Source organism: Paramisgurnus dabryanus, chromosome 20 (genome assembly GCF_030506205.2).
Source record: "Paramisgurnus dabryanus chromosome 20, PD_genome_1.1, whole genome shotgun sequence".
Lineage (NCBI taxonomy): Eukaryota > Metazoa > Chordata > Actinopteri > Cypriniformes > Cobitidae > Paramisgurnus > Paramisgurnus dabryanus.
The window spans coordinates 31,938,933-31,965,992 of record NC_133356.1 but is presented as its reverse complement, the minus strand read 5'-3'; the positions used below and the strand labels follow the sequence as shown (position 1 = coordinate 31,965,992).

At 39.0% G+C, this 27,060-nt stretch overlaps 1 protein-coding gene across 1 annotated transcript; it reads left to right on the top strand.

Moving 5' to 3' along the window:
- Window positions 1-2,704: 2,704 nt before the first annotated feature.
- On the top strand, window positions 2,705-4,317 carry LOC135737610 (serine/threonine-protein kinase pim-2-like). The gene is made up of 6 exons (XM_065255393.1): window positions 2,705-2,746; window positions 2,879-2,929; window positions 3,050-3,431; window positions 3,518-3,694; window positions 4,030-4,159; window positions 4,266-4,317. Exons 1-6 carry the CDS (start codon window positions 2,705-2,707, stop codon window positions 4,285-4,287), a joined length of 804 nt encoding a protein of 267 aa, XP_065111465.1. The 3' UTR covers window positions 4,288-4,317.
- The last annotated feature ends 22,743 nt before the right edge of the window (window positions 4,318-27,060 follow it).

Below are 27,060 nucleotides of genomic sequence, written 5' to 3'. Positions count from 1 at the left end.
AATAAACAATACATTAAAATAAGTGACAAGTTTTAGACACATATTGATCACTTCAGTTAAAGCATTCATTTCATAACATTATTTATTGAATTGCAGTGTTGGGATGGAGATGTGATGATGGTGGAATGGATTTTGTGCTTCCGAGTGCCGTCCCTGACAATGTCCCAAACAACGGACATTTGTTAGACAGACATGCCGGGAGTTCACATCCACGAGGAGGAGTAAAGGAGTTTACTCCTGCATTTGAGGAGGCGAACAGCCCCCCAGGTCAGATGGAAATTTTGTGTTCTTGACAATCTTTAAATCTGTATCATGTTTGTTCCTCAATAGTTTTGTTGGCCCTTGCAGATACTGATATCTTATTACATTAAACTCAGTAAAATAAAGCATCTTACAATAAGAAATTAAGTTTAGACCGTTTTTCTAGTGTGTTTTAAAGAATAAGAATTAGATACTCAATTACATATACATATTTGATAAAATAGTATCTGGGTGGACAGTTTGTTAAATGTGTTTATTAAGTATTATTACTGACAACGTTTCTTTGTCATTTTCTTTTGTCATAATGAATTTTCTAATAGTTTATAATTTGTTTTTGTTTTTTGGTGTAGAAAAATTCAAGAATAAATTCTTTAATTCATTAAAGAAGGCATGGGAGAATGTAAAGCACCCATTCCTGAATAATGATAAAGTTGAAACACTGATTCCTTCAGAGGTTTGTTACATCATTACATTTACTACAACTATCTGTCCATTTATAGACATGTACAAGTGAATATGCGTAAAAGAAGTTTTCCATTCAAATGGTGCTAAAACGGTGTCCGTGGTGATGTCACGAATGATGAAAGTGAATTGTCATATTCGTTTTGGTGTATCCCAAAAAAACTGACCATGAGCAAATAATCTACCTAATTTCTCTAATGCTCCTACAATGAAAGCTTAGCCAGGTCGAGTCTGATGTTTGTGGTCTCGGTAATTTAAAATAAATGTGCTTTCACCAAAGGGACCCGATTATGCGGAGAAATTGAATATTTAGGAGAATAAACATGAATCATTTTATGGATAAGTGATTGACATTTCAGCACTTCATGAAGTAAGTTCAGTGCAGCTTGCGTACCCTCTGTGTATAGGGAGGATCGACTCTGCAAATCAAAACAGAAAGTCTCAGGCTGCAATAAGAGCGCCTATTGTTTTCTGTTATGCCCTTCAGAGGTTGTGTGTGATGAAGATCTATCATGTGACATCACATTAATTTGCGTTAAAGCTATTTAATTTTTTTTGAGGTATTGACATTGCGTTTATGCGCTAAAGCATTTTTTTGCTAAAAAGCCTTGGATGGAAACATGGCTTCTAAACATGGCTGGAAACATTTATCTGTCTGTCTGTCTGTCTGTCTGTCTGACCCACCTCTGTTCTTCTCCACAGCTTAATGCGGATTCAGCAAATCCTAATCCAAAGGATGATGCTGGTCTGGCGAGCTCTGAATTAAACAATAAGATCAAACCGGAAAAACAACGAATGGCATTCTTTGACTGTCTCTGGAGGGGCAAGGTGGAGTCAGTGCCGACTCCACAGCTTAAAGCGGATCCAGCTATCCCTGATGTTAGGGAAGTTGTTGATCTGACATCACAGTCAAAGACCTACGTTGGTCCGAAGAAACAGAAACAAAAGGCTTCAAAGAGCCGCAAATCTAACCTCCAGGGAGAAAAAGTGACTGTTGTGCCAACTCAACAGCCCAAGGCCGTTTCAGATATTCCTGTTGGCATGGATGTTCCTGATCTGGCCTGCCCCCAATCAAAACCAAAGATTCGTCCGGATAAACGCAAGACATTGAAGCAACGCATCCTTGGATGCTTCCGGAGGGGCAAAGTGGAGTCAATGCCGACTTCACAAATTGAGGCCGATACAGCTATCCCTGATGCCAGGGAAGTTGTTGATCTGGCAGATTGTCAATCGAAGAGTGTTGGCTTAAAGAAACACAAACAAAAGGCATCAAAGAGCCGCTCATTTCACAACCCTTGGAGAAAAAAAGGGAAGAGTAAAGTGAAAAAAGATGCAGATGCAGCTATTCCTGATGCCATGGATGGTGCGGATCTGGCCAGTTTTGGTGGCATCGCTGCAGCTAATGCCAGGCTACAGAAGATAGGTGCCATTCCAGAGAATATTGGGTTAAAAGGTGGTGGAAATCCTGACCCAAATAAAGCAAAAAATCCTGGGTCAAAAGAAGATGGAAATCCTGAGGCAAAAGCCCTTGAAAATCCCAGAAATCCCTTGCCAGAAGATGATAAAGTGGTCAGGCCAAAAGCTTTTGAAAATCCCAGAAATCCCTCGCCAGAAGATGATAAAGTTGTCAGGCCAAAAGTTATAAATGTTGTTCAACAAGCTTCTGAACCGCCAAGCAAGAAGAAACCAGCTGATCCCTCAGTGCCTAAAGGTGAGTGTACTGACTTCATTACTCCTACGGTGGGTTGCACCAATATGTGAAATGGTTTCTTCAACATATTCTTCTGTACCTAGAAATGTATGCTGTACCTTTCATCTGTGAGTATATGAGTGTTAACATGTACTGTTACCTCATCATTTTTCTGTGTGTTTTTCAGAGCCTTTATATTGTAAATATCAATTCTTGGAGGATGAAGTGCTTGGGTCCGGTGGCGGTGGAAAAGTGTACAAAGGGATCCGGAAATCGGATGGCACTCTGGTAATGCACTCATATTTATATCAAACACAATGTTTGCTGAAATTTGTATGTCCACTTGATCTAAACCATGTTTTAAAATTTGTAGATTCTCAAACCTTAAAGTTATGTGTGCAGTGTCAGGTGAGCCGCTTCAGTCAGCTCAAGAGAAATTAACTTTTGTTGTTTTTCTCTTTACAGGTTGCCATCAAGCAAATAAGCAAACGAAAGAATGAAAGCACTCTTCAGATTGTAAGTTGTCATAAAATTTGATGAAGTGAACTAAACAGAAAATAGACAGTATAGCAATTACGCACCAATACAAGATATTTGTTTTATCTAATTGAAATTTGTTGACCATTTTTTCTCCAGCCTGGATACCCCAAACCACTTATTACAGAAGTGGCGCTGTTGCTTAAATTAGGAGATGCGCCCTCATGCACCAATGTCATACAGATGTATGACTGGTACGAGACTAAATACTTTTACACGCTCGTGTTGGAGTACCCACTGCACAGCGAATCCTTGTTGCTATTTGTTCTTCGTGACGTAAAACTAAGTGAAAATACAGCAAGACATCTCATGCGTCAGGCGGTACTGGCTGTGCAACACTGTCTGGATTGTGGAGTTTTCCACACCGACATCCATCCCGGAAACTTCTTGGTACAAAAGTCAACAATGACCCTGAAGTTAATTGACTTTGGGGTTGGATATTATCTGACGCATGAGGCATATGATTCCTATTACTTTATGGGTGAGCTTAATTTTTTTTAATATAGAGGAGTATTGGAACCTGTTGTTTCTTTTACAAAATGACTCAACATGATGTTTTGTGTACAGGAGCTCCATGTTGCACCCCTATTGAGATCGAAACGGCTAAGAAATTCCACGCCGTGCCAGCAAACGTCTGGGCCTTAGGTTCTGTGCTGTACTTCATGGTGCTTGGATCTTTCCCCAGTCCTTTAAACGAGTTTAATTCCAGGAATCTGAAGACAATTGAGAAGGATTTATCAAAGGGTGAGTGAAAATGACTGATCAACATGCACACACAAAGCCTCTGATCAAATCCACAATAAATATTATCAGAGGATACGGTCTGTCTGGCAAGATGTTAGATTTTATTGTGTTTAGCTAAACAGTCATTTAGTGGCTCGCCAATTTATTACATCACTGTGCCATCATCTTAACCTGAGGTACTGTCTGTCTGTGACCAGGGTCCCTTTAGATGATAGACAGACAGACTTTTTTTGCAGTATTATTAAATGACAACAAAAGCGTCTCTTTATGCCATGATCATTATTGCCATTTGTGTGTCATGATGACTAACCAGCTCTCTCCTAAATCTTGTACAGAAATCTGTGATCTGTTAAGTGGTTGCCTGGCCCTGAATCCAAGTGATCGTCCGACGCTCAAGCAGATCTTAGATCATGACTGGTTTAAAACTGAGTCTGATGAAGAAGAGCTACTCGTATACAAAATGAGGTAACAGACCAATTAGGAAACTACATTTTGCAGATTACATGCTTTTTATTTTGTGTAGTTAGTTGTATAGTAAGATTGTTTTAAATGTACATTTTCATCACTACAGGGCACTATCCACACAAATATAAAAAGGTTGAAGCTGAATGACTGAAGGAGAGGGGAATTATTGGAGATGCTGTTTTCATCATCCTGAGACTTATGCAGTTTGAAGGAGGTATGAATAAATGCTTTTTTAAATTTATTCTCGCATAATCTCATGCATAATTAAAGTTTACTGTTAAGGTCTTGCTTGTATTTTGTGAAAGTAAGCGTCTCTTTTATCATAAATGGTTTTGACGCGTGTGCAGCAGGCACTTATTTTGACAAAACACGTGATGCACATGGTTCACATGACGCAACAAACAAATATTTTACAAACGCAAGCAAAACATATGACACTCCGAACACTTATTTTTAATTAGCGCCCCTCGGATGAGCAGTTACGAGCCGCCACTGATATTGTGGCTTTAAAGGAACACGCCCAGATTTTGGGAATTTAGCTTATTCACTGTATCCCCCAGAGATACAGAGATAAGTCCATACATACCTTTCTCATCTCCGTGCGTGCCGTAACTCTGTCTGACGCAGCCCCCGCTAGCTTAGCTTAGCACAAAGTCTGGAAGTAAATGGCTCCAGCTAGCAAACTGCTCCCAATAAGTGACAAAATAACGCAAACATTTCCCTATTTGTGTGTTGTGACTTGGATAGTCACAGCGTGTACAAATAACAAGGTGATATGAGAGACAGCGATCTTTTAACAGTATTCCTACTGGGAACTATATTCTCTGAAGACGAAGCACTGCTACATGGGCGGAGTGATTTGCACAACTCTGACTGAAATCTCTGCTCCTCACCAGGGCTTCTCGGGTGCTGCGAGCAAATCACTCCGCCCACGTAGCAGTGCTTCGTCTTCAGAGAATATAGTTTGCGTTATTTTGTCACTTATTGGGAGCAGTTTGCTAGCTGGAGCCATTCACTTCCAGACTTTGTGCCAAGCTAAGCTAGCGGGGGCTGCGTCAGACAGAGTTATGGCACACGGAGATGAGAAAGGTATGTATGGACTTATCTAACTCTGGGGGATACGGTGAATAAGCTAAATTCCCAAAATCTGGGCGTGTTCCTTTAAGGTTCTTGATATACTATAAATATGATGACTAAAAATTAAATGTTGACATTTCCTTTCTTTCTCATCTTCTGGTTTTGTTTCAGCCTCAGTCGTCATGACCACAGACCGCTGGCTGAATGTCTGATGCAGATCCTGTCTCATCCTTGAACACATTAAAAAAAACTGTTTTAATTCTTAATGTTTTTATATTTTAAAGTTTTATAATAAAGTATCTAATATATAGTATGTCCTCTATAGAATCAGCTATGTCTGGCTCTCTCTCTAGGGTTTTTCTCCTAAGTTTAGGGAGTCAGGTTTATTAATGTAAAGCTGCTTTGACATAATAAACAATTGTGAAAAGTGCTACAGTATATAAATAAAATTGAATTGAATATGGAAGACTTTTCTTTAGCAGATGTTTTAATTTGCTTTTTTACTTTTTTATTTGATCAAACTGATTAACTTGGGTTACTTATGTACATGTTTTTCATATGCAATATCAAACCCTTGACCTTGGTATAAAATACTGGGAGTTAACGTAGTAAATCCAATCAGACACAATGTTAGACCTGATGCTGGTTTAACCCAAATAAATAAGTACACTTGACCTAAACCTTAAAATATACCCTTCATTACTCTGTGTTTTAGTTTAATTTGCATGATTTCTCTCAATCATCAAGACATTTTGATTAACTTATTTTATTTAAATCTGTGGATTGAACATTTCACCAATCATGCATAAATTAAACTGCTACTCTGCAGCTATTTCTGTTATCACTGTTGGCTATTATTTTTGTTGTAAAGTTAAGAGCTGATTAAAAGTACATTACTTTACGAAATACATGTTATATATATTTATGATAATATAATTGCAATTGGCCTTAAATGAATCTAGAATAAACTTGAAATGATTGAAGTGCTCGAAACATCTGCTGGGGAAAACATAAAAGCATCAAGATCTCACTCCAAACATTTTGCACTTTTTACACAATTGCAAGAATTTGTTAAAATACAAGTTTTTGGGAAAAATTACTGATTTATCTTAACTTAAAGCCATTAAGTCAAAGTGAATTCTGTTTTTTTTTAAGGCAAACAGATTATTAAGACCTTTACTGCTTTTTTAATTATGCACATGTTTGTCATTAAATCTGTCTATAAATAAAAACTAGACAAAATGGTAGCCTTATCAGTCAGAAGGATAAATGTTTTATGAACTTATAATAGTAAAAACCGACCAAAGTTCACCTAAATCATATTAGACACTGCTCATCTGTGATCAACTCCCCCTACTGGTGAACTATCTTCAGACTGGAAAGGATTTGGCGCCTAATTATCATTATTTGTTATTATTATAATAATTACTGACAACGGTCTATTAACAGTGTTTTTTCCCCTCTTTTCTTTGATTAAATGTCTTGAACTGTTTGACTTTGTGTCAAATGCCTTTCTTACAAAAAGATAAATTTAAATTTTACCATTATTATTACCATTTGAAATAATTCCTCAAACCTATTTTGCATATCTTAATGTTAGCAGGTGCACGTTAGCTTAGCAGGTATTAGCTTAGCACACCATCAAAACAGGAGAACTGGTGGGGTTTTTTTTGCTACAAACTGACTTTATAACAGAAGTCGAGTGTTTTAACCATATGTGAGCTGACGTGGCTTCGGATTGCAAAAACAAAAACACACAGATGCACCATATATAATCCCAATCTTCTTGTTTTATCCGTCAAAACATCTTTATGTGCATGTTTTAGCCATAGGTTTTTAGCTGCAAGGTGGGCGGCTATGCCCTTTTTTTTGTGCTTTATATGTATCAAAATAATTGTACAATCAAAGCATCATGTAGCACCATTGCAAGCATAAAGGATTACAAATAACATTTGAAGTAAAAGAAATACACTTCAAGGGAAAAAAAAGAAAAGAAATAAAAAAAGAAAAGAAAAGAAAAGAAAGAGGGTATACAATACAATTCTTTCAAAATGAGGAATGTAACGCATTGTAATATGCCATAGTCTTGGTAGCCTTAGCGAAAGTCCTTTCAATGTTTCAAAATAAATCTTCATCTGAACCTTAAATTGGGTAATATTTGGCTTAGTCCGAGCCCATTTGCATTTATGAATGTAAAACTTACCATATAAGATAATAAGATTTAAGCGGCTATGCCCTTATATGCATAGACATTATATACGTAGACATTTAGAAGACCCGGATGTCTGTGCTTTAATTGTATTTTTTATTTTTTTTTAGTATTTTTTTTATTTGTCTTTTAGTTATTTATTTTATATTATGTGCTTGGTTTGTTGAGAATGTTAATGTACAATATATGTTTGCCTTATTGTAATTGTATGGTAATGCAGAATAAAAAAAATAATAAAAAAAAAACATACTAATGCAGAATTGCTAAAAAAAAAAAAAACGTAGACATAGATATGTATAAAGGCTAGATGTCTTACCGCCGAGTCCCTAACGGCATCACCTGGCGGCCATCTTACCACAGGGCGCTCGCTCACTCATAGTTTAATGGTGCAGGTTCCTTTAAATGACCATAACTTGCTCAATTTTCTACCGATTTTCAAACGGTTTGGTTTTTTACAAACGTTATTAACGTGGCTATAATTCTGGATGCTTTTACATGTTTCATGAATTTTTTATTTATTTTTAGTATAGGTATGCAGTGTCATAGGTACATCTTTGACGTTTATAACAAACCAAACCGTTTGAAAATCGGTAAAAAAAATTAAGCAAGTTATGGTCATTTAAAAGTACCTGCATCATTAAAACTCAATGCTACGAGTGAGCGAGCGCCCTGTGGTAAGATGGCCGCCAAAATGCGGACGTTCCACTCAATTGGCCAGCAGCGCGGACGAGACTTCTAGCCTTTATACATATCTATGTACGTAGACACCTCGTAGACTGAGCTGCCTATTGGAGCTGACGTATCGCGCGGCCGCCATCTTGGATGGGTCTCCAGTGCGCTCCCTTGCATTCATTTCTAATGAGGAATAATCATAACTCCCCTAATTTTTACCTGAATTTCACACGGTTTGAGTTGTTATAAGCGGCAGAGATTTAGTTTTGATACAGGACGCTGTCACACATTGAAAAATACTGCTTTCATGTTAAAATACTTTGTATTATGCTCTTTAATATTGACAGAAGGAGATACTTAAGTACTTTCTACATAAAAGTAAATTTTCAAGTATCTGTATTTTATCAGTGTTTTTCTTTGGAAAACTTATATTCCAAAGCATATTATCATACTTTTTACTCCACTACATTTCATAATTTCAAGTTTTTGGTTTATATTTAATATTTAAGTACATTAAACATCTACTTTTTTACTTTTACTTAAGTATTTTTATGTAATTTTTACGTAATTAGGTATTAAATTAATTTTAATATGCAATATAAAAGGAATACACAGTATGATTCTATGGTTTAGAATGTAGTGAACATTTTTTTAGTAAAGTCAATTTTTTCCCAAGACAAAGACTCTGGTAAAGCACAGATGCTTGGAAAATGTAACTACAATAGTCAAGTATTGTCCACCTTTACATATTGATAAATGTAACTGAATTTATTTTATATTTTGATAAAGAAACAAGTTTGATTGTTCATTTGAATTTATTTCACTCTCTTTCTCTCACACACACTCACTCACTCACTCACTCACTTTCTCTTTCTCTCACACTCACTCACTCACTCACTCACTCACTCACTCACTCACTCACTCACTCTCTCTTTCTCTCTCACACTCACTCACTCTCTCTTTCTCTCTCACACTCACTCACTCACTCACTCACTCACTTTCTCTTTCTCTCACACTCACTCACTCACTCACTCACTCACTCACTCACTCACTCTCTCTTTCTCTCTCACACTCACTCACTCTCTCTTTCTCTCTCACACTCACTCACTCACTCACTCACTTTCTCTTTCTCTCACACTCACTCACTCACTCACTCACTCTCTCTTTCTCTTTCTCTTTCTCTCTCACACTCACTCACTCTCTCTTTCTCTCTCACACTCACTCACTCACTCACTCACTCACTCTCTCTTTCTCTCTCACACTCACTCACTCTCTCTTTCTCTCTCACACTCACTCACTCACTCACTCACTCACTCACTCACTCACTCACTCACTCTCTCTTTCTCTCTCACACTCACTCACTCTCTCTTTCTCTCTCACACTCACTCACTCACTCACTCACTTTCTCTTTCTCTCACACTCACTCACTCACTCACTCACTCTCTCTTTCTCTCTCACACTCACTCACTCTCTCTTTCTCTCTCACACTCACTCACTCACTCACTCATTCACTCACTCACTCTCTCTTTCTCTCTCACACTCACTCACTCTCTCTTTCTCTCTCACACTCACTCACTCACTCACTCACTCACTCTCTCTTTCTCTCTCACACTCACTCACTCTCATTTCTCTCACACTCACTCACTCACTCTCTCTCTCTTTCTCTCTCACACTCACTCACTCACTCACTCACTCACTCACTCACACACTCACACACTCACTCACTCACACACTCACACACTCACTCACTCACACACACACACACACACACACACACACACACACACACACACACACACACACACACACACACACACACATTCTGGTTTCCATGTTTTTTGGGGACATTCCATAGACGTAATGCATTTTATTCTGTACAAACTGTATATTCTATTTCCCTTACCTGCCCCATTCCCTAACCCCAACCATCACAGGAAACTGTCTGATACCTTAGATTTTCAAGAAACATCATTCTGTTTGATTTATTAGCTTGTTTCCTCATGGGGACATCAAAATGTCCCCACAAGGTCACAAAAAAACAGGTATTCCTATCTTTGTGGGGACAATTGGTCCCCCCAACGTGATAATTACCCGGCCACACACACACACACACACACACACACACACACACACACACACACACACACACACACACACACACACACACACAAACAATCTCACAGCTTGGTCTCGGGAGCTAAAACCCTTGAAAAAGAACTGTTTTCAACTCACTCACACACTGCAAAATGATGGTTCTCAATTCGGAATAGGGATTCTGCAATGTGCTCCCCGAGTAAGAACACATCCTCTGAACCAATCTCCGCCCGAATGAAATGGTTGATGAAGGACAGACTGACACCTTGTTCTTTTGAATTCTGTCGAATCACACGCTCTGCTGCTCTGACCACCTTCACTGTTCCCTCTGAGGGGATCATCAGCCCACTGCCCACCATTGTTTTTAAGTTCAAGCAAGTGGTAGCTCTGGTCAAAGGATGAGGGTACAGCAGCTGTGACAAGGCTTGCACGGCACACCTCACAGGACAGTTTTTTCAGAATTTTTCGGACAACAAACCCTGAAATGTAAACAAGGGCATTGTCCACAAGACCACCAAAGCGGGTGGGCAAGTACTGTGGTCACATATTACTGCAGAAATGTTTGCGAATGGGGACCAGAACTCTTCCTCTGCCATTAAAGCAGAGTGCATGTCTGCAGCTGCTAGGGACACAGTTCCATCTTGTGCTGCCACGTTGCCTGACCCACTTGGTGAGACACCACAACGGACCATCAGACGGCGGAAATAGCCTAGGAAGTGCCCTGCAGTTGGATTGTTATTCCAGCCTCCTATAAAAAAAATCAAAAACATTTACACACTTAGATTACAGAGATGTTTAATGAGGACAGTCAGATTCATAAAAGATATATATTTTAAGGGTAAGTAAGGAAATTTTATAACCATTTTTTCCCACAGATAGGCTATAAAATGTAAGGTAATAACTGTATAACCATGTTTCTTCCACAGGTAGGCCATAAAAAGATACACACTGGTGTCTGATGCGCCATTTACTTTAGGGAGTGGGTTACTTCATGAGTTGATAGACCTATCAGACTGGTCACCTATTGGTGGCTATCAAATCAAAACATACTGTAAATTAGGGATGTATAGGTATTAAAAAAATCTACTCGAATTTGCCCACCCAGAACGTACCAATATCTGGTCTGGCCCACGGATTAAAAAAAAACTAATTATAAATGTGAAAATTCTACCTGATGCCCTGACAGAATTGAAAAAAAGTGATCCTGACTGAAGCGCTATGTGCAGACCGAGGGGCAACCTTCCGATCGCTCTAATGAAGCCAATACGGAAGTGACTTAAAGGCATTCCATGCAGTTTGATGTTTTTGTCAAACAGCGACCCCTAGAGTCACTGGGGAAAACTTGCAACTGTCGTAATTTCGCACGCCCACTCTGTACGTACCTGTTAGGATAGTGTTGGGCGTGAGATGGACTTCGAAGATAATGACCAGGGAATGTTTCACAGTTTCATACAAATATTAGGCTACTGCATGTCTACTAAACTACAGATGATGGTAATAGGATAATATGAAGTTTATGCCAAGTGTAGAGTAGGCATATAATAATAAAAGTAGCCTACCGCGTTTGCTGGCTTATTACGTTTTTACAAGATTGCAGCTTAATCACAAGTAAACAGTCTATAGTCTAACGTTATGTCTACTGTATAATTTCATTTGTTTTTTAATTGTAATGTAAACATTACAAAATGTATTGACAAAGTTAATTGTATACGTTGCATTATTTCATAACATTGGCCGTTATTCGTTGGCCATAAGCAATCGAAATTAGACAAATGACTACGTACACATCACAACACAACACTTGAGTTTAGATGGCCAAAAAAAACATGTAAGAGAAACGAGTGTTTGTTAGCAAGTCTGCTAAATGCTCTTATGATCGTAAGCTAGCTAGACCCTTGTTGAAGTTATTTTACTGCTCTAATTATCAACACTGGATGAATGAACAGCTTAGTAAAAAAATACACACTACAAGCAAGCGCAACCACATACAACATAGACCGCAAACAAATTTACAAATAAAAGATTTACTTACTTGTCCATCAACAAGATCGCCAGATCAGCATCCCTTTTGCATCCAGGGCTGTCTATTAGCTCACGCCAACGAGTAAAAACCTGACCGCGTGGGACTCTTGTCCGGTTCCTAACTCGGTCAGATTCTCTTTTTCGCTTTCTACTCTCTTCCGAACGGATTTTCTTAGCTGTTTCCCTCATCGAGCATCACGTCTCAAATGCGCGCGTGCAGTTGTTGTTACAGGCTTGTTGTTACAGGCTTGTTTGACTTCGTGCAGCGCTGCAGGAACCAACAGCCGGATGACGTCAAAGTGCCGTCTCGGATCATTCTCGCGGTACTTTTACGTCATCCGACTACCGGTTCTTGCAGCGCTGCACGAAGTCGAACAAGCCTAACGTGTGTGACGTCGTTGCCGTAAAGCAAGTCGTGATTCTCGCGAGATTTGTCAGGGGCGGTTCTCTCAAGCTTGCATTGCTGGTTTTGGTAGCGGCGTCCTTCCCGAGCTTCAACAGGGGGATGATTCGCCATACTATGACTTCGTTTACCATCGAAATGACTTTGAAGCTGTTATATTAAGGTAAAATAACTGCATAGTGTGTCTTTAAACTGCAATTCATCGACTGGCCGCTTGAGGCTGGCTCCAAAAGGGAGTCAATTCCCATAGACTCCCATATTAAAAATGCCCAACTTTACAGTAGAAAAAAGTATGTTTAAAGCCTGGTACAAAAAGTGCTTTTGGTCTATAAAGCTAATTTTGCCCTTCATGACAACTGTGAGGGGGGTGAATTTTTTAGCAACTCATCCGTTTAAATTATATTAAGCCTTAAACTTCTGCATAATTAAGGGCGTGGCCGCTTGAGTGACGGTTGAACAGCCACTACTGTCACTAGACTCGCGCTAGGCGGGCGTGGTTTCACCTTTGCATCACCCATGTCCCGCCTCTTTACCAATTTTCGGTTTTCCGCGAGTGATTCGTGGTGACGCGCGGCCAAGATGGCGACGGCAGGCAACGCCTACTTTAAGCTTCAAAGGCCCTGTCCCAAATGGCACACTCCGGACTTGTGGTCCTCCTCAGAGTCCACACTTTGATGACATCACGTAGTCCAGACTTTAGGGACCCTTGATGCGAGTCCACGGGGGTGCACCGGAGTTGTATTTTGGGACAGACTCGAGCATCACCCCGGGAAATAGAGAAGTTGCCCGTCAGTGTGAACTCCTCCCTTCCGTCGTCTGATTGGTCTGATTGCCCTTTCGCAAGGACTTCTGGGTTGGTAAAGTGTGCGAAGCCTGCTGCAGTGCGGGCTTCCCTGAAGACCGCATCAAGGGGGCAAAGGAGGTGCTGATGAGCACACTTCAAAGCGTAAAAATGACAGATGGGACACCCTACGGACTCGTAGACTAAGAGAGAACACGCAATTTAAGGCCACGAGACCGAAAGTCCACATGAAGTGCGCCATAAAGGCGGATAAAGCCCATTACTGACAGATACCTTCAAAAGAAAACGTTTTATCAATAAGATCATGACAAGACACCTCAAGACCACCTAGTAATTGTAATAAGTATAAGAAATTAATTGACTTTTCTACAAATATTCATAAAAATGTAACAACACATGGTGACAGACAGTGATAGTGGAAGCAATACATGTTTTGTTCCAATAAAGTCCCTGAGTGGTAAATGATTTAAGTGCAGTACAAATCTACTGGGTAATCTACATTACTAGGTGCTTCTTGAGAGTACAAGTCAGTGTCAGGAACAACTAGGAACTATATTAAAACTGAACAAGGAGAGCCTCCTGCTAAAAAAAACAATAGACACCATCAGAGAAATTCTATTGGAATTAATAGGATAGAATTTTATTGGTTGCATTGGAAACTATAATAGTCTCTATGGGTATTTGTAAGTCTCTACTGTTACGTATTGGGTTCTATATGGTTTCTTAATGGAAACCATTAGAATTTCTGTGATGGTTTCTATTGTTTTTTTAGCAGGGCTTAAAACAAGACCATGTCATACATACCATTTGACAACCCTATGACCTGAAAAACACTGAACACAAAAAGATTCCAACACACAGAGACAAACATCATAAACAAGAAAAAGTGCAATACAAGATATGCTCCTTAAAACAGGAGGGACTCACATTACCTCCTGCCTCTGGTTTTGCACACAGCAACATCATATGAACATACATACCATTTTTGCAAAAAGATCCAAACAAGAGAAAAAACATCTCATGAACTTGATGCATAACAAGAGAACGGACCATCATATTAACTTATGATGTTGTGAACTTTTCATGGAAACCATCATTCAATATTTAAAAAACCCCTCTTTGTTTTGTGGAGAGGGGTGCCATCTTTTATCACCAAACTGAGCAAGTATTCCCTGCCTCTCAACAAGAGCTCTACTCTCTCTGTCCAATTCAAAGTACCCAGAGGAGCTTTGGATCCCTTGGCACGTGGATTGCGGCTGTTCAGGATGTCAAACAACCTGTCAATCATCTAAAAAAAGCATAAGGCTCTGTTAACTGATATATCATACCAAACAATGATAATGTTATCATATGACAATGAAAATCATATCATGGAGATCAAATTATAGTCTAATTTTAATATATAAAACAAATAAGTATTTAAGTACACAGCTCTGCTTGAATTTATTAAAATCCATCTCTAAGTTAAACATAACAATTGTATGATTGTAACGGCGCATTCACACGGGGCGTAAGCATTAACGCTTAGTGGAAGACTTGTCTGAAAGCGTGGCCAACAGCCAATCATAGTGGCAGCTACACATGCTTCGTTCTTCCATAAACGAAATTGGCTGGCTCTGCCTAGGTTATTTGCACAAGGCAATCTGATTGGCTGACGCACGCGTTGCCGCTTGAAAAGTTGAGAAATGTTCAACTTCTGCCGCGAGCAACGGCACTGACGCGGCGCCGACAGATCCCCAAATTCAGTTCGGCAACGCATGACATCGCCCATTAAAAGTGAATGGGAAGCGTAAACGCTGACGCCCCGTGTGAATGCGCCGTTAGTTCCTGCATTCATTGGTGTAGCTTGACATTTGAGTCTGGGGGCAGACTGATCTTTCTTTCTTTCTTCTTTATGCCATTCCAGCCTCTATGGCTATATTCATGGTGAGAACTACATACACAAGTTAATCCAGACACAGGTTGGGGGAGGGACAATTTGGCATCTCCAATTTGCCTAACTTGCATGTTTTTGGATTGTGGGAGTAAACCGGAGTAAACCCACGCTGGCACAGGGATAACATGCATATCATAGTATCTACACCGGTACATGTGCTATGATTTTTACCACAAACTAGAAACATTTTGATTGATTACATTAAAATAACATAGCCTGAATGTTAGATACAAAACATGATAATGGGTTTCTGTTTGCGCTGCCATCTCAGTTAGAGCTTTGTAACCGGTCACACATAACGAAGGATAAAAGAGTTACGACTCAGACATGATCTGGCGTTTAGCCTGCACACCCACACAAGAGAGCAGCGGCCATTTTATTAATGATTGCACACCTGTGTAAGTTAACTCCGCCCACTTCATGAGAATAAATCACAGTCAATATAGAGAACATATCATTTACATAAATCAACACCCCCACTTGTTGACAGAATATAACACAGTGCATCACATACATTTCCAAATCACAGTTAATCCATCACACTCCAAATAAAAAACACATACATTTATCCATTTTTGCTTTAGACACAGATTTTGTTAAAATGTCTGCCACCATATGTAAATGATATGTTCTCTTAATTGACTGTGATTTATTCTCATGAAGTGGGCGGAGTTAACTTACACAGGTGTGCAATCATTAATAAAATGTCTGCTCTCTTGTGTGGGTACAACAATAATGAAGAGTTATTTTGCCATCATTCAATACAGATCGAACAAAATGATACCTTATGTCGATATGCTTACACCTTTGTTGACAGACCGGATTCTTTGAAAGTGCAATGGCACCCTGATTGTCCTCAAAAATAGTCACTGGTGCATATTCAAGTACATTGTCCAATTCATTGATTCAATTGGTCAGATACAAGCTTTCTTGTGCAGTAGCTGATAAAGCCATATATTCAGCTTCACATGTGGATAAAGCAACAGTTTGTTGTTTCTTAGACTTCCAAGAAATAACAGACCCATTTCTAGACAAACTGAAACAGTAGCCAGTAATACTATGCCTGTCATTCAAGTCTGCTGCCCAGTCTGCATCGCTATAAGCCACAAGTTTAAGATTTACATCACTTTTCTTATAGCATAGTTCCCAGTCTGCCAATCACTTCTCGATACCTGTTTAGATCAACAGGTTCACATCACTGTCAAATTTCACTTTGATTTCACATGGGGTTGATCTTGGTTTGCAGTGAGTCATATCAGATCTCTCCAAAATGTTTAAAATGTATCTTTCCTGATTCATATTAACTTTACCATGTTCTTGCGTAAAGTCAATCCCTAAGAAATGTCGAAGTTTTCCCAGATCTTTTACCTTGTATTTCATTCCCAACATTTCCTTCGCATCACAGAGTATTTTGACACATCAAGATCATCAACCCAAATAATCAGTATGACTCTTTCTTTGTCAGTTTGTTTACTGGAAACACAATAATCTGCTGAGTTTTGAACAAAATCATTTTCAATTAAGAAATCATGCAACATCTTGTTCCAATTTCGTCCTGATTGTTTCAGACCATACAGTGATTTATTGAGCTTACACACTCGTTCTTCTCCTGTTTTTTAATCAACTTCAAATCCTTCAGGTTGCTTCATATAAATTTCACATTCTATAGGAGCATGCATATTTGTAGTTTTAACATCCATCTGATGTAACTTCAGATCATATTGTGCTGCAAGCTGCATTAGAACACGTACTGAAGTTATTGGCAGTAGGTGAAAATGTTTCATTATAATCAATACCTGCCACTTGACTATAACCCTTTGCCACATACCTGGCCTTATATATTCTCCCATCAGGATTTTCCTTCACAGCATAAACCCATCTCCCCCCCACTGCCTGTTTATCTTCTGGTAGAGTTGTTAATGTGAAAGTATTATTCTCTTTCAGAGAGTTAATCTCATCCTTCATGGCTTCAACCCACTGCTCTGATTTTGAAGAGCTTAAGGCTTCATTCAGTGTCTGGAGAACATCACATGCAACACGATAGCAATAGTCAATGGCTGTTCTGCATCATCTTTGATCTCAAATTCGGAATCTGCAAAGTACTGAGGGGGTCTTCTTTCCCTTTTTGGATATCTAGTACCTTAACTGCTCTCATGTTCACACTTTGTGCTGACTTTACACTCAACTTTTATATCTTGTGGAATTACTTTAGTCCTGTTCAGTTTTGGTACTAAGGTTTCAACCTCCTTCCTGTATTCCACATGTTGTTGTTTCATCTCTGTCCGCCATGCCTAAACACAATATGTTGCTATCATCCATCCGCCAAGGAACATCATAGATATCTTCTTAAATGTATTTATTTATTTATTGTTCTTTCATCTCAACGCACTGGCATAACATCAGTACACGAGGGAGCACAAAAAACACTTTCACTTTGCAACTCTGCTACCGTACACAGAAAACTCATTTCAAAATAAAAGTTCTGTTTGTTTACACATGCGCACAATGAACTCTTGCACATTTTCTACATTCAACAATCAGTGTCATATTACAAAATAATAATAATTAATAAGCAACATAATATAAAATAATATAATTAATGAGAACATAAAACTCAACACCCCCACTTGTTCTCATCCTCTTAAACCATGTACAATGTCATCACAAATATTTAGTTCCCAAACAGAAAACCTTTGAACTTTAGAATTTTAACTTTCGATACAGATTTCGTCAAAATGTCTGCCACCATGTGTTCTGTTGGACAGTAAACAATATTTATTCTTCCCTCATTGACAGCGTCACGAATAAAGTGATATTTCACATCAATGTGCTTAGATCTAGATCTATTCACTGGATTTCTACTCAGTGCAATGGCCCCCTGATTATCACCATACATCGTGGTGCAAGTGTAAACACTACTGTCCATGCCATTTAGCAGTTGAGTTAGGTACATGCTTTCCTGAGTAGTGTTTGCTAGACCAATGTATTCAGCTTCACAGGTTGACAGGGCCACTGTCGCCTGTTTCTTGGACTTCCATGAAATAGCAGGGCCTTGTTCTGTCAGGCTGAAACAGTATCCTGAAATGCTACGCCTATCTTCTACAGAAGATGCCCAGTCTGAATCACTGAATGCTATTAGACTTAAAGTCCTGTCTGTTTTCTTAAAACACAGCTCATAGTCAGCCGTACCTTTTAGGTATCTCAGGACATGTTTAGCAGCTACTAAGTCATGCGTTTTAGGCTTTGCAAGGGTTTGTGACAGTTTACTGACTATCCAGCTAATGTCTGGTCTGGTACAGGTCATTGCATAGATCAAGCTTCCAACAAGTTCACGGTATTCTCTGGGGTTCTCAATCTCGTTGTTGTTTTCTTCATCATTTCTGTTGCACTCCACTTTTAATTCACTTGGGGTAGCTTTTGGTTTACAGTTTGACATTCCAAACCTTTCAAGCATTTTGAGAATGTACCTTTTCTGACTCATTTTAATCTCTCCCTCTTTTTGTTCGAACTGAATTCCCAAAAAACAAGATATTTTCCCCAGATCCTTCATGTTAAATTTGAACTTCATTATTTCTTTAAAACTGTTGAGTTGATCCTCACTGCTTGCTGCAATTATTAGATCATCCACCCATATGATCACTATGATTGTCTCATTTTCAATCTGCTTTCTATACACACAGTAATCAGACTGATTTCTCTCAAAGTTGTTTTGTTCCAGATGATCATTTAAAAGTTTGTACCAGTTTCTTCCAGACTGTTTTAAACCATACAGAGATTTCTTCAGCTTGCATACTAACTTGTCTCCTGTGTCAGATGTCTCTTCAAAACCCTCTGGCTGTTCTAAGTATATGTCTTCCTCTATTGGAGCATGTAAGTACGCTGTTTTTACGTCCATCTGATGAACAAAGAAGTTGTTCTGAGCAGCTATCTGCATTAAAGCTCGTACAGAGGAGAGATTTGCTGTTGGAGCAAATGTTTCATGATAGTCTATGTCTTCAGTTTGATTGTATCCCTTTGCGACGTACCTAGCCTTGAAGATTTTTCCAGTTTCTGCATTTTCTTTAAGGGCATATACCCATTTTCCCCCTATTGTCTTTCTGCCCTCAGGTAGAATTGTCAAGTCAAATGTGTGATTTTCCTTAAGTGAGTTCATCTCCTCCTTCATAGCATGTTCCCATCCGGGAGCCTCAGGGGACATAACGGCCTCTCTATAGGTTTGGGGGACTCCACACACTGCCCTGTAACAATAATCAACACTCACATTGGTTACATCATCTTTGGAGTATGTCAGGTAATCTTGTAAATACTTTGGGGGTCTCTTTTCTCTTTTTGAGTAGTAATGTTTTTGACTATCCGTGGCTGTTAGACCTGTACTGTTTTTGTTGTCTTCTGTATTTACTTTTTCCATAGTTCCATCATGTTCTGACACTTCTGTATTGTCTGTCTTAATACTCTTCATGTTTTCATCTAGGACCCGGTTTTCTGTGCTTTCCTCACTTTGTGGGGCATCACCACTGTTTTCAATATCCTGTAGTCTGTCTCTGTAGTCTTGGATTTCTAAGTAATCTTCATCGGTTTGTGTCTGCTGTTCAGCACTGCTCTTTCTAATGAATTTCACCAATCTGTGTTTTGACACTTTTCCGGTCTGTGGATTGTATACCAGATAAGCTGGGCTATTTTTACTATATCCCACAAATATTCCCTTCTCACATCTAGGGTCCAATTTCTTATGATTGTGATTGTATGCGTAGCATTCTGATCCAAAAATCCACATTTTTGAAAGGTCTGGCTTTCTTCCTGTCAACATGAAATATGGAGTATTCTTAATTCTGTCATTATAGCATCTATTTCGGATGTGAGTTGCAGTTTGGACAGCATAAGGCCATAGCACTTTTGGTAATCCTTTCTCTATTAGCAGACATCTTCCCATTTCAAATATGGTTCGCCATTGTCTCTCAGCTGTACCATTTTGATGAGGGGAGTACGGAGATGATGTATCATGTCTTATACCCTTTTCTCGTAAAAGTGACTGAAATGCATTGCCTGTGTATTCTGTGCCATTGTCTGATCTTATGCATTTGACTGTACCGTATGGTGCACTGTCTGCAAGGAACTTCTCTGTCGCTAGAGTAGCGTCACTCTTGTTTTTAAGGAAGTAAACAGATACTGCGCCTGAAAAATCATCTGTGAATGAAATTGCATATTTATATCCATCATGAGAAGTTGGCAGAGGTGTAAAAAGTACTCAAAAATTTTACTCAAGTGAAAGTACAAGTACTGAGTGTAAATTTTACTCAATTAAAAGTAAAAGTATCTGGCCAGAATTATACTTGAGTAAAAGTAAAAAAGTCCCGCATTAAAATTGTACTTGAGTATTAAAAAAGTAAAAGTAACCGGAAGAAGGAAAACGAGAGATTCATGTTTAAGCTTTCTCTAAAAACATGAAATGAAGGAACCACATATAAGGTTTTATCCTTTACAACTGTTTGTATTTAATTGTATTTCATTATCGAACTATAAGACTACTACATAATTTCCAACATGATCTCACAAAGTTCCGTAATATAGTCACAGAATTTTTTGCTCATTTATCCGTATCATTGTCACGGATCTCTGCATATTTTCGTGTCTGTACAGTACCACGGACGTTCTTTTACGTGTCAGTTTCACGTATTGGTTACTCAATTGTTTTTCCTATTTTCTTACCATTTTCGCGTGGGTTTGGGGTTAGATTTGGGGTTAGATTTGGGCTTTGGGTTAGGATGTCACTTTAACTATTGGTTTATACTATTTTTTCCATACTATTAAACAATTGTCACCTGACGTTAGGGTTAGGAGTTGGGTTTGGATGTCATTTTATGTTACAGAAAGTCGTTCTAACCCCAAACCCATGGGAAAATGGTAAGAAAATAGGAAAAACAATTGAGTAACCAATACGTGAAACTGACACGGAAAAGAAAGTCTGTGGTACAGACACAGAAAAATGCGGAGATCCGTGACAATGAATTTTAATATGCAACATGCTACTCAAAATTGTAAAACCTCGAATTTAAATTAAATTTCAAGCTCTATCAAGCCTCTTACAGGCAGCCGATGCAGGAAGAGGTGTATTAGACCTTGTTCCCGAATCCAATCACATTTAGAACGGTGAACAGCTAAAAAACACATGAAATCTGTTTTTTCTAATCCGTTTTAGGCTACATCCAGAGGTGGTTTGAAATCCTTTTGAAATTGCATTTCCGGAAATCGATTTCAGTCTTACCATCCTGATCGCATTTGTATAGCTTTTCGGTTACGTCATATGTCACGTCACATAAAACACGTCAGATGCGAGGCAGATTGTCATGCCAGCGCGACGTCATTGCCATAGAAACAGTGCAGATAATCCGGAAAACAGCTACAGGACGCACAGATCAGATCTGAACAGTTGTGATACACAATGTGGACAGTGAGTCTGTCAAATTAGATATGCACCAAAATTTGGACTGACAGTGTGAACAAGGTATTAGTCTTGATAGAGAGGCTGCTAACATCATTAGATGAACTGTTGGCCAATTCCTTAGTGCGTCCAAAGGCTCCAGAATAAATAACATTTAAATTAAACTGGCCATCAGCGCAATTCAATTGGTTTGATAGAGCAAGTGAAAACAGATCTCTAAAATAGAAGTACTTTTTGACTGTAAATAAAATTGTAAGGAGTAAAAAGTACTTTTTTTCTTTAAAAAATGTAATTAAGTAAAAGTAAAAGTACTGATTTTTAATTGTACTCAAGTAAAGTAAAAATCCTCAAAAATAATACTTAAGTACAGTAATCAAGTAAAATTACTCAAGTACTTTACACCTCTGGAAGTTGGTTCAATGGGACCTGCTAGGTCAGTGTGTACCAACTCTAGGGCTTCACCGGCTTTTGTGTCAGTTTTCCTATTTCTACTGTTGATGAACTTTCCCTCAGTACAAACATTACAGTCTAGTTTGGTATTACCTGTTATTTTCATACCCTCTACCACTTCAGGTAATTTCAACACATAACACTACAATGTCCCATGATCTCATGCCACGTTTTAACATCACAAGTTAGACTCACTTTGTCCCTGGACATCATATCAGTGACAGATGCATCAACACATTGTTTGTTGTTATTTACCGTTTTCAGGTAGTACAGTCTCTCATGCTCTTCTATGCGGAAGACAGCTCCATCCCTGCTTATTAGTTCATTCTGTCCTTCCTGGAAGATCACCTTGGCCCCATCCGTTGTAGCAGCTTGAACAGATATGATGCTCTGTGGGTATGATGGTATGAATAATGCCTTCTTTAGAGTAATCCTGACGCATTTTCCTTCCACGTCCAATAGCAACACCTCTGCGTCGCCACGTTTTAATGCCACGTTGTTCATCCTGGCTCCATCCGCCAGCTCCATGTAGTGTGACTTTGGGTCAAAACTCTCATCAAATTTCGTGAAATCGTTCTTCTCTGTTAAGATGTGGGATGTTGCTCCACAATCTACCATTAGTCCATTTCTTGTAATATTGTCTGGAAGAAATGTTTGACTGACTTTGAAGACAAATGTTTGTTCTTTCTCATGTTCCTCTTGTTTTTCTGCAGCTTGTTTTACTTCATCTTTATGTCCGTCCTTTCTCCGGCGGCATGTCTCGTCACTGTGTGTTGAACTTTTATGGTAGCTGCACCACTTAGATACGCCTTTTTGGCGACAATCACGAGCAATATGACCGCGGTTTCCACATCCGTAGCAAGTCACGGATGATATATGCACTTTCATCACATTGTCAGATTTGGGTTTATCCTCAAATTTTTCTGTCTCTTCATAGCTTCTTATTTTGCTTTTGAACTGGGTGAAAGTCAATTCTTCACTACTCTGTGTAGTATGGATAGCGAAAGGTTTGTAGGAATCTGGTAGGCCCTTTAGAACCATAGCTATTATTAGTCCATCACTTATTACTTCTTTAGCGTTTCTTAGGGAAGTTACCGCTTTCTCAGCTCGGATAATGTAGTCTGTTATCGTCTCGTCAGATTCCTTCTTTAACGAAGTTAGTTCAGTGTATAGGGCGATAATTCTGGGCTTACCCTGACTTGCGTAGTGACTTTGAAATATTTGCAGAGCTTTTCTGCCGTCATCAGTCGCCTCTCGCATCACCAATGACAAGCTTTTATCGTCGAGAAACTGGATTAATTCGGCGTAGCATTCTTCGTTCTTTTCTTTGTTTACTTCTCCGGTAGATAGTATTGTTTCTTTTAAACCCAGTATTCTCAGATGACCAAGAAACTTTACTTCCCATAGCTCATAGTTATTTTCGTCTCCGTCGAAGACTAGCCTCTGCCATCTTCCTCCAGTAGCGCTAGCATTGGCGCGCCTGGGCCCATAACCTGTTGTTGTTTCATCTCTGTCCGCCATGCCTAAACACAATATGTTGCTATCATCCATCCGCCAAGGAACATCATAGATATCTTCTTAAATGTATTTATTTATTTATTGTTCTTTCATCTCAACGCACTGGCATAACATCAGTACACGAGGGAGCACAAAAAACACTTTCACTTTGCAACTCTGCTACCGTACACAGAAAACTCATTTCAAAATAAAAGTTCTGTTTGTTTACACATGCGCACAATGAACTCTTGCACATTTTCTACATTCAACAATCAGTGTCATATTACAAAATAATAATAATTAATAAGCAACATAATATAAAATAATATAATTAATGAGAACATAAAACTCAACACCACATATTCATCCACATCCTCCACTGTCTGAGTATCCCTTTCATTTGTACTTTTTTGTGACAAACTTCACCAGTCTACTCTTAAGTACTCTAGAAAAGCAGGGCTATTTTTGTCATAACCAACAAATATACCCTTTTCACATCGCGCATCCAACTTTTTCTTGTCATACTTGTATGCACAACACTCTAACCCAAACACTCTCATTTTGGATAGATCAGGCTTTTTTCCAGTTATCAGATAGTATGGAGTTTGTCCCAGACGTCTATTATAACATCTGTTTCTGATTATAGCAGCGGTTTGTACCGCATATGTCCACAACTCCTTTGGTAATTTACTCTCAATTAACATACATCTTTCCATTTCAAACAAAGTCCTCCAAGCTCTTTCAGCTGTCCCATTTTGATGGGGTGAATAAGGAGCTAAGGTTTCATGTCTAATGGCATTTTTGCAGAGCAATGCCTGAAATACAGAGGATGTAAACTCTGTTCCATTATCTGGTCGTATACATTTACACCTTTCTGAAGAGATGTCAACTCCATATACAAACGTATCACACGTGGCTTCCCCTTACCAGCGTAATGATCTCTCAAAATATGTAATGCCTTCATGCCATCATCCGCGGCCTCTAATCACAAGCGACATACTTTTATCGTCTAATAGTTGGATCAGGACTGCGTATGCCTCTTCATTTTTACTGTCGTCGTCTTCCTCCTCCGCACCTTCATCATCCACAGCTAATGCTTCACCCAATATGGTGGATTTCAATCCCAGAAGACGCAAATGTGCAAGGAACTTTGCTTCCCATAGTTCGTCATTTTTTCCTCTCCGTCTAAATATAATCAATTCCATCGGTTCCCAAGTCTTTACTGGGCCCATAACTTGTTGGCGCTGCCATCTCAGTTAGAGCTTTGTAACCGGTCACACATAACGAAGGATAAAAGAGTTACGACTCAGAGAAGGATAAAAGAGTTACGACTCAGACATTATCTGGAGTTTAGCCTGCACACCCACACAAGAGAGCAGCGGCCATTTTATGAATGATTGCACACCTGTGTAAGTTAACCCCGCCCACTTAATGAGAATAATGCTGCGTTCCAGGCAACCTGTAACCCGTAACTCACGACTTAAAAACCACGACTCACGACTCTGAACTGGGAGTACATTGATCCAGTACGAGTTCACGGGTGGGAAGTCACGTGTTTGACTGCCGTTCCAGTGCACTTTCACTGGTTTAGAAGGTTGTAAAAACACGAGTTACAGGCTGCCTAGAACGCATAGGGTCGTGAGTCGTGGTTTTGAAGTCGTAACTCACGGGTTTAAAAACCTGCCTGGAACACAGCATAAATCACAGTCAATTTAGAGAACATATCATTTACATAAATCAACAGTTTCTCTTTCCCTGCAAAAAAAAACGAGTTTTGGTTTTTAGATCCACTAAGTGGCGCTCTTACACAACCTATAACACACTTACTTTGTGAAAATCATAAAAAGTTAAAAGTAAAGAATGATGACAATTATTTGTACGTTTTTATTTATAATATGAATACTCTAATCAGTGAAATGACTCCCACTGTATTTAGAAACTGTTTTTCTTATAAAAAGTGATCAAATATTGAAGCAAAATCATAATAAATTACAGTTTATAAACAAGATTTATATTAAAGTTAAAGGTATAGCGGAAGATTTTCGTTTTCCGGGTGGATCACCACTGTTATTGGTCATCCCAGATGTCAATCATTCTGATTATATGTTGACGTATAACCGTCGCACGTGCTCGCCTCTACGTTCGCTTTCTGCACATGCGCACGTTCACGTGTATGAGTGTTGTGCTACGGTTTCAACCATTCATTGAAGGTCGCGTTCTCACTGTGTTTTTTTTTCAAAATGTCTGAGGGTCGCAAGAGAAAAAGTGTCTGCGAATTGTATGACAAGAAGAGAAAGGACTATAAAAGGACTATACTTTTCAACCATGTATGTAAAAAGAAAGCTGCAGGCCCGGATGGCATCTCTGCTTTTCTCCTTAAAACCTTTGCTGCAGAGCTAACCCCTGCGTGGTGCCCTGTGTTTCAGAGGTCCGTTGATTCCCACACGGTCCCTGCCCTCTGGAAAAAATCGACCATTATTCCCATTCCAAAGAAACCCTGTCCTAAAGGAAATAATGATTATAGACCGGTGGTTTTAACTTCTATTGTCATGAAATGTTTGGAAAAATACATGGTATCCATATTGAAATCTGAAGTTAACACTGTACTAGATCCACTCCAGTTTGCTTATAGGCAGGGGAGGAGTACAGATGATGCAATTAATAGCATCACTCACCTAACTCTTAAGCACCTGGAGGATCCCAAGGCCTATGCACGCCTTTTGTTTATTGATTTTAGTTCTGCTTTTAATACCTTACAGCCTCACCTGCTCTTACAGAAAATGAATATGATGCATGTTAATTCATCTATTATTAAATGGTTTTATTCCTTTTTAACAGACAGAACCCAAAATGTTAGGATTAATGATTCACTTTCTAAATCAAAATGTATCAGCACGGGTGCACCTCAGGGTTGTGTAAGTTCACCGGTTCTGTTCACTCTGTATACTAATGACTGTACTAATAGTCTCCCGGGCAACCTGTTTTTTAAATTCTCGGACGACACCGCCATTCTTAGTTTGCTTCACCAGAACTCTGACACATCCCTGTATTTTTCAGAGGTTAAACAATTTGTCGCATGGTGTGACAAGAACTATCTCACCATTAACATTAAAAAAACTGAGGAGATGGTGTTTGACCCTCGGTTGGTGGGGGATCATACCCCCTTGTCCATTCATAGGGAGGAGATCAAACAGGTCACTTCATACAGGTATCTGGGTATCCACCTAGATAACCGGTTAAGTTGGAATAACCATGTAGATAATGTATGTTCCCGTTTACAGCAAAGACTGTATTTCTTAC

Excerpts from the sequence above, each read along its gene's own strand:
- LOC135737610 (XM_065255393.1), top strand. The coding sequence starts at position 2,705 with ATGCACTCATATTTATATCAAACACAATGTTTGCTGAAATTT. Across the intron at positions 2,930-3,049 it reads ATGAAAGCACTCTTCAGATT|CCTGGATACCCCAAACCACT; the intron begins GTAAGTTGTCAT and ends TTTTTTCTCCAG. Across the intron at positions 4,160-4,265 it reads CTACTCGTATACAAAATGAG|GGCACTATCCACACAAATAT; the intron begins GTAACAGACCAA and ends TCATCACTACAG.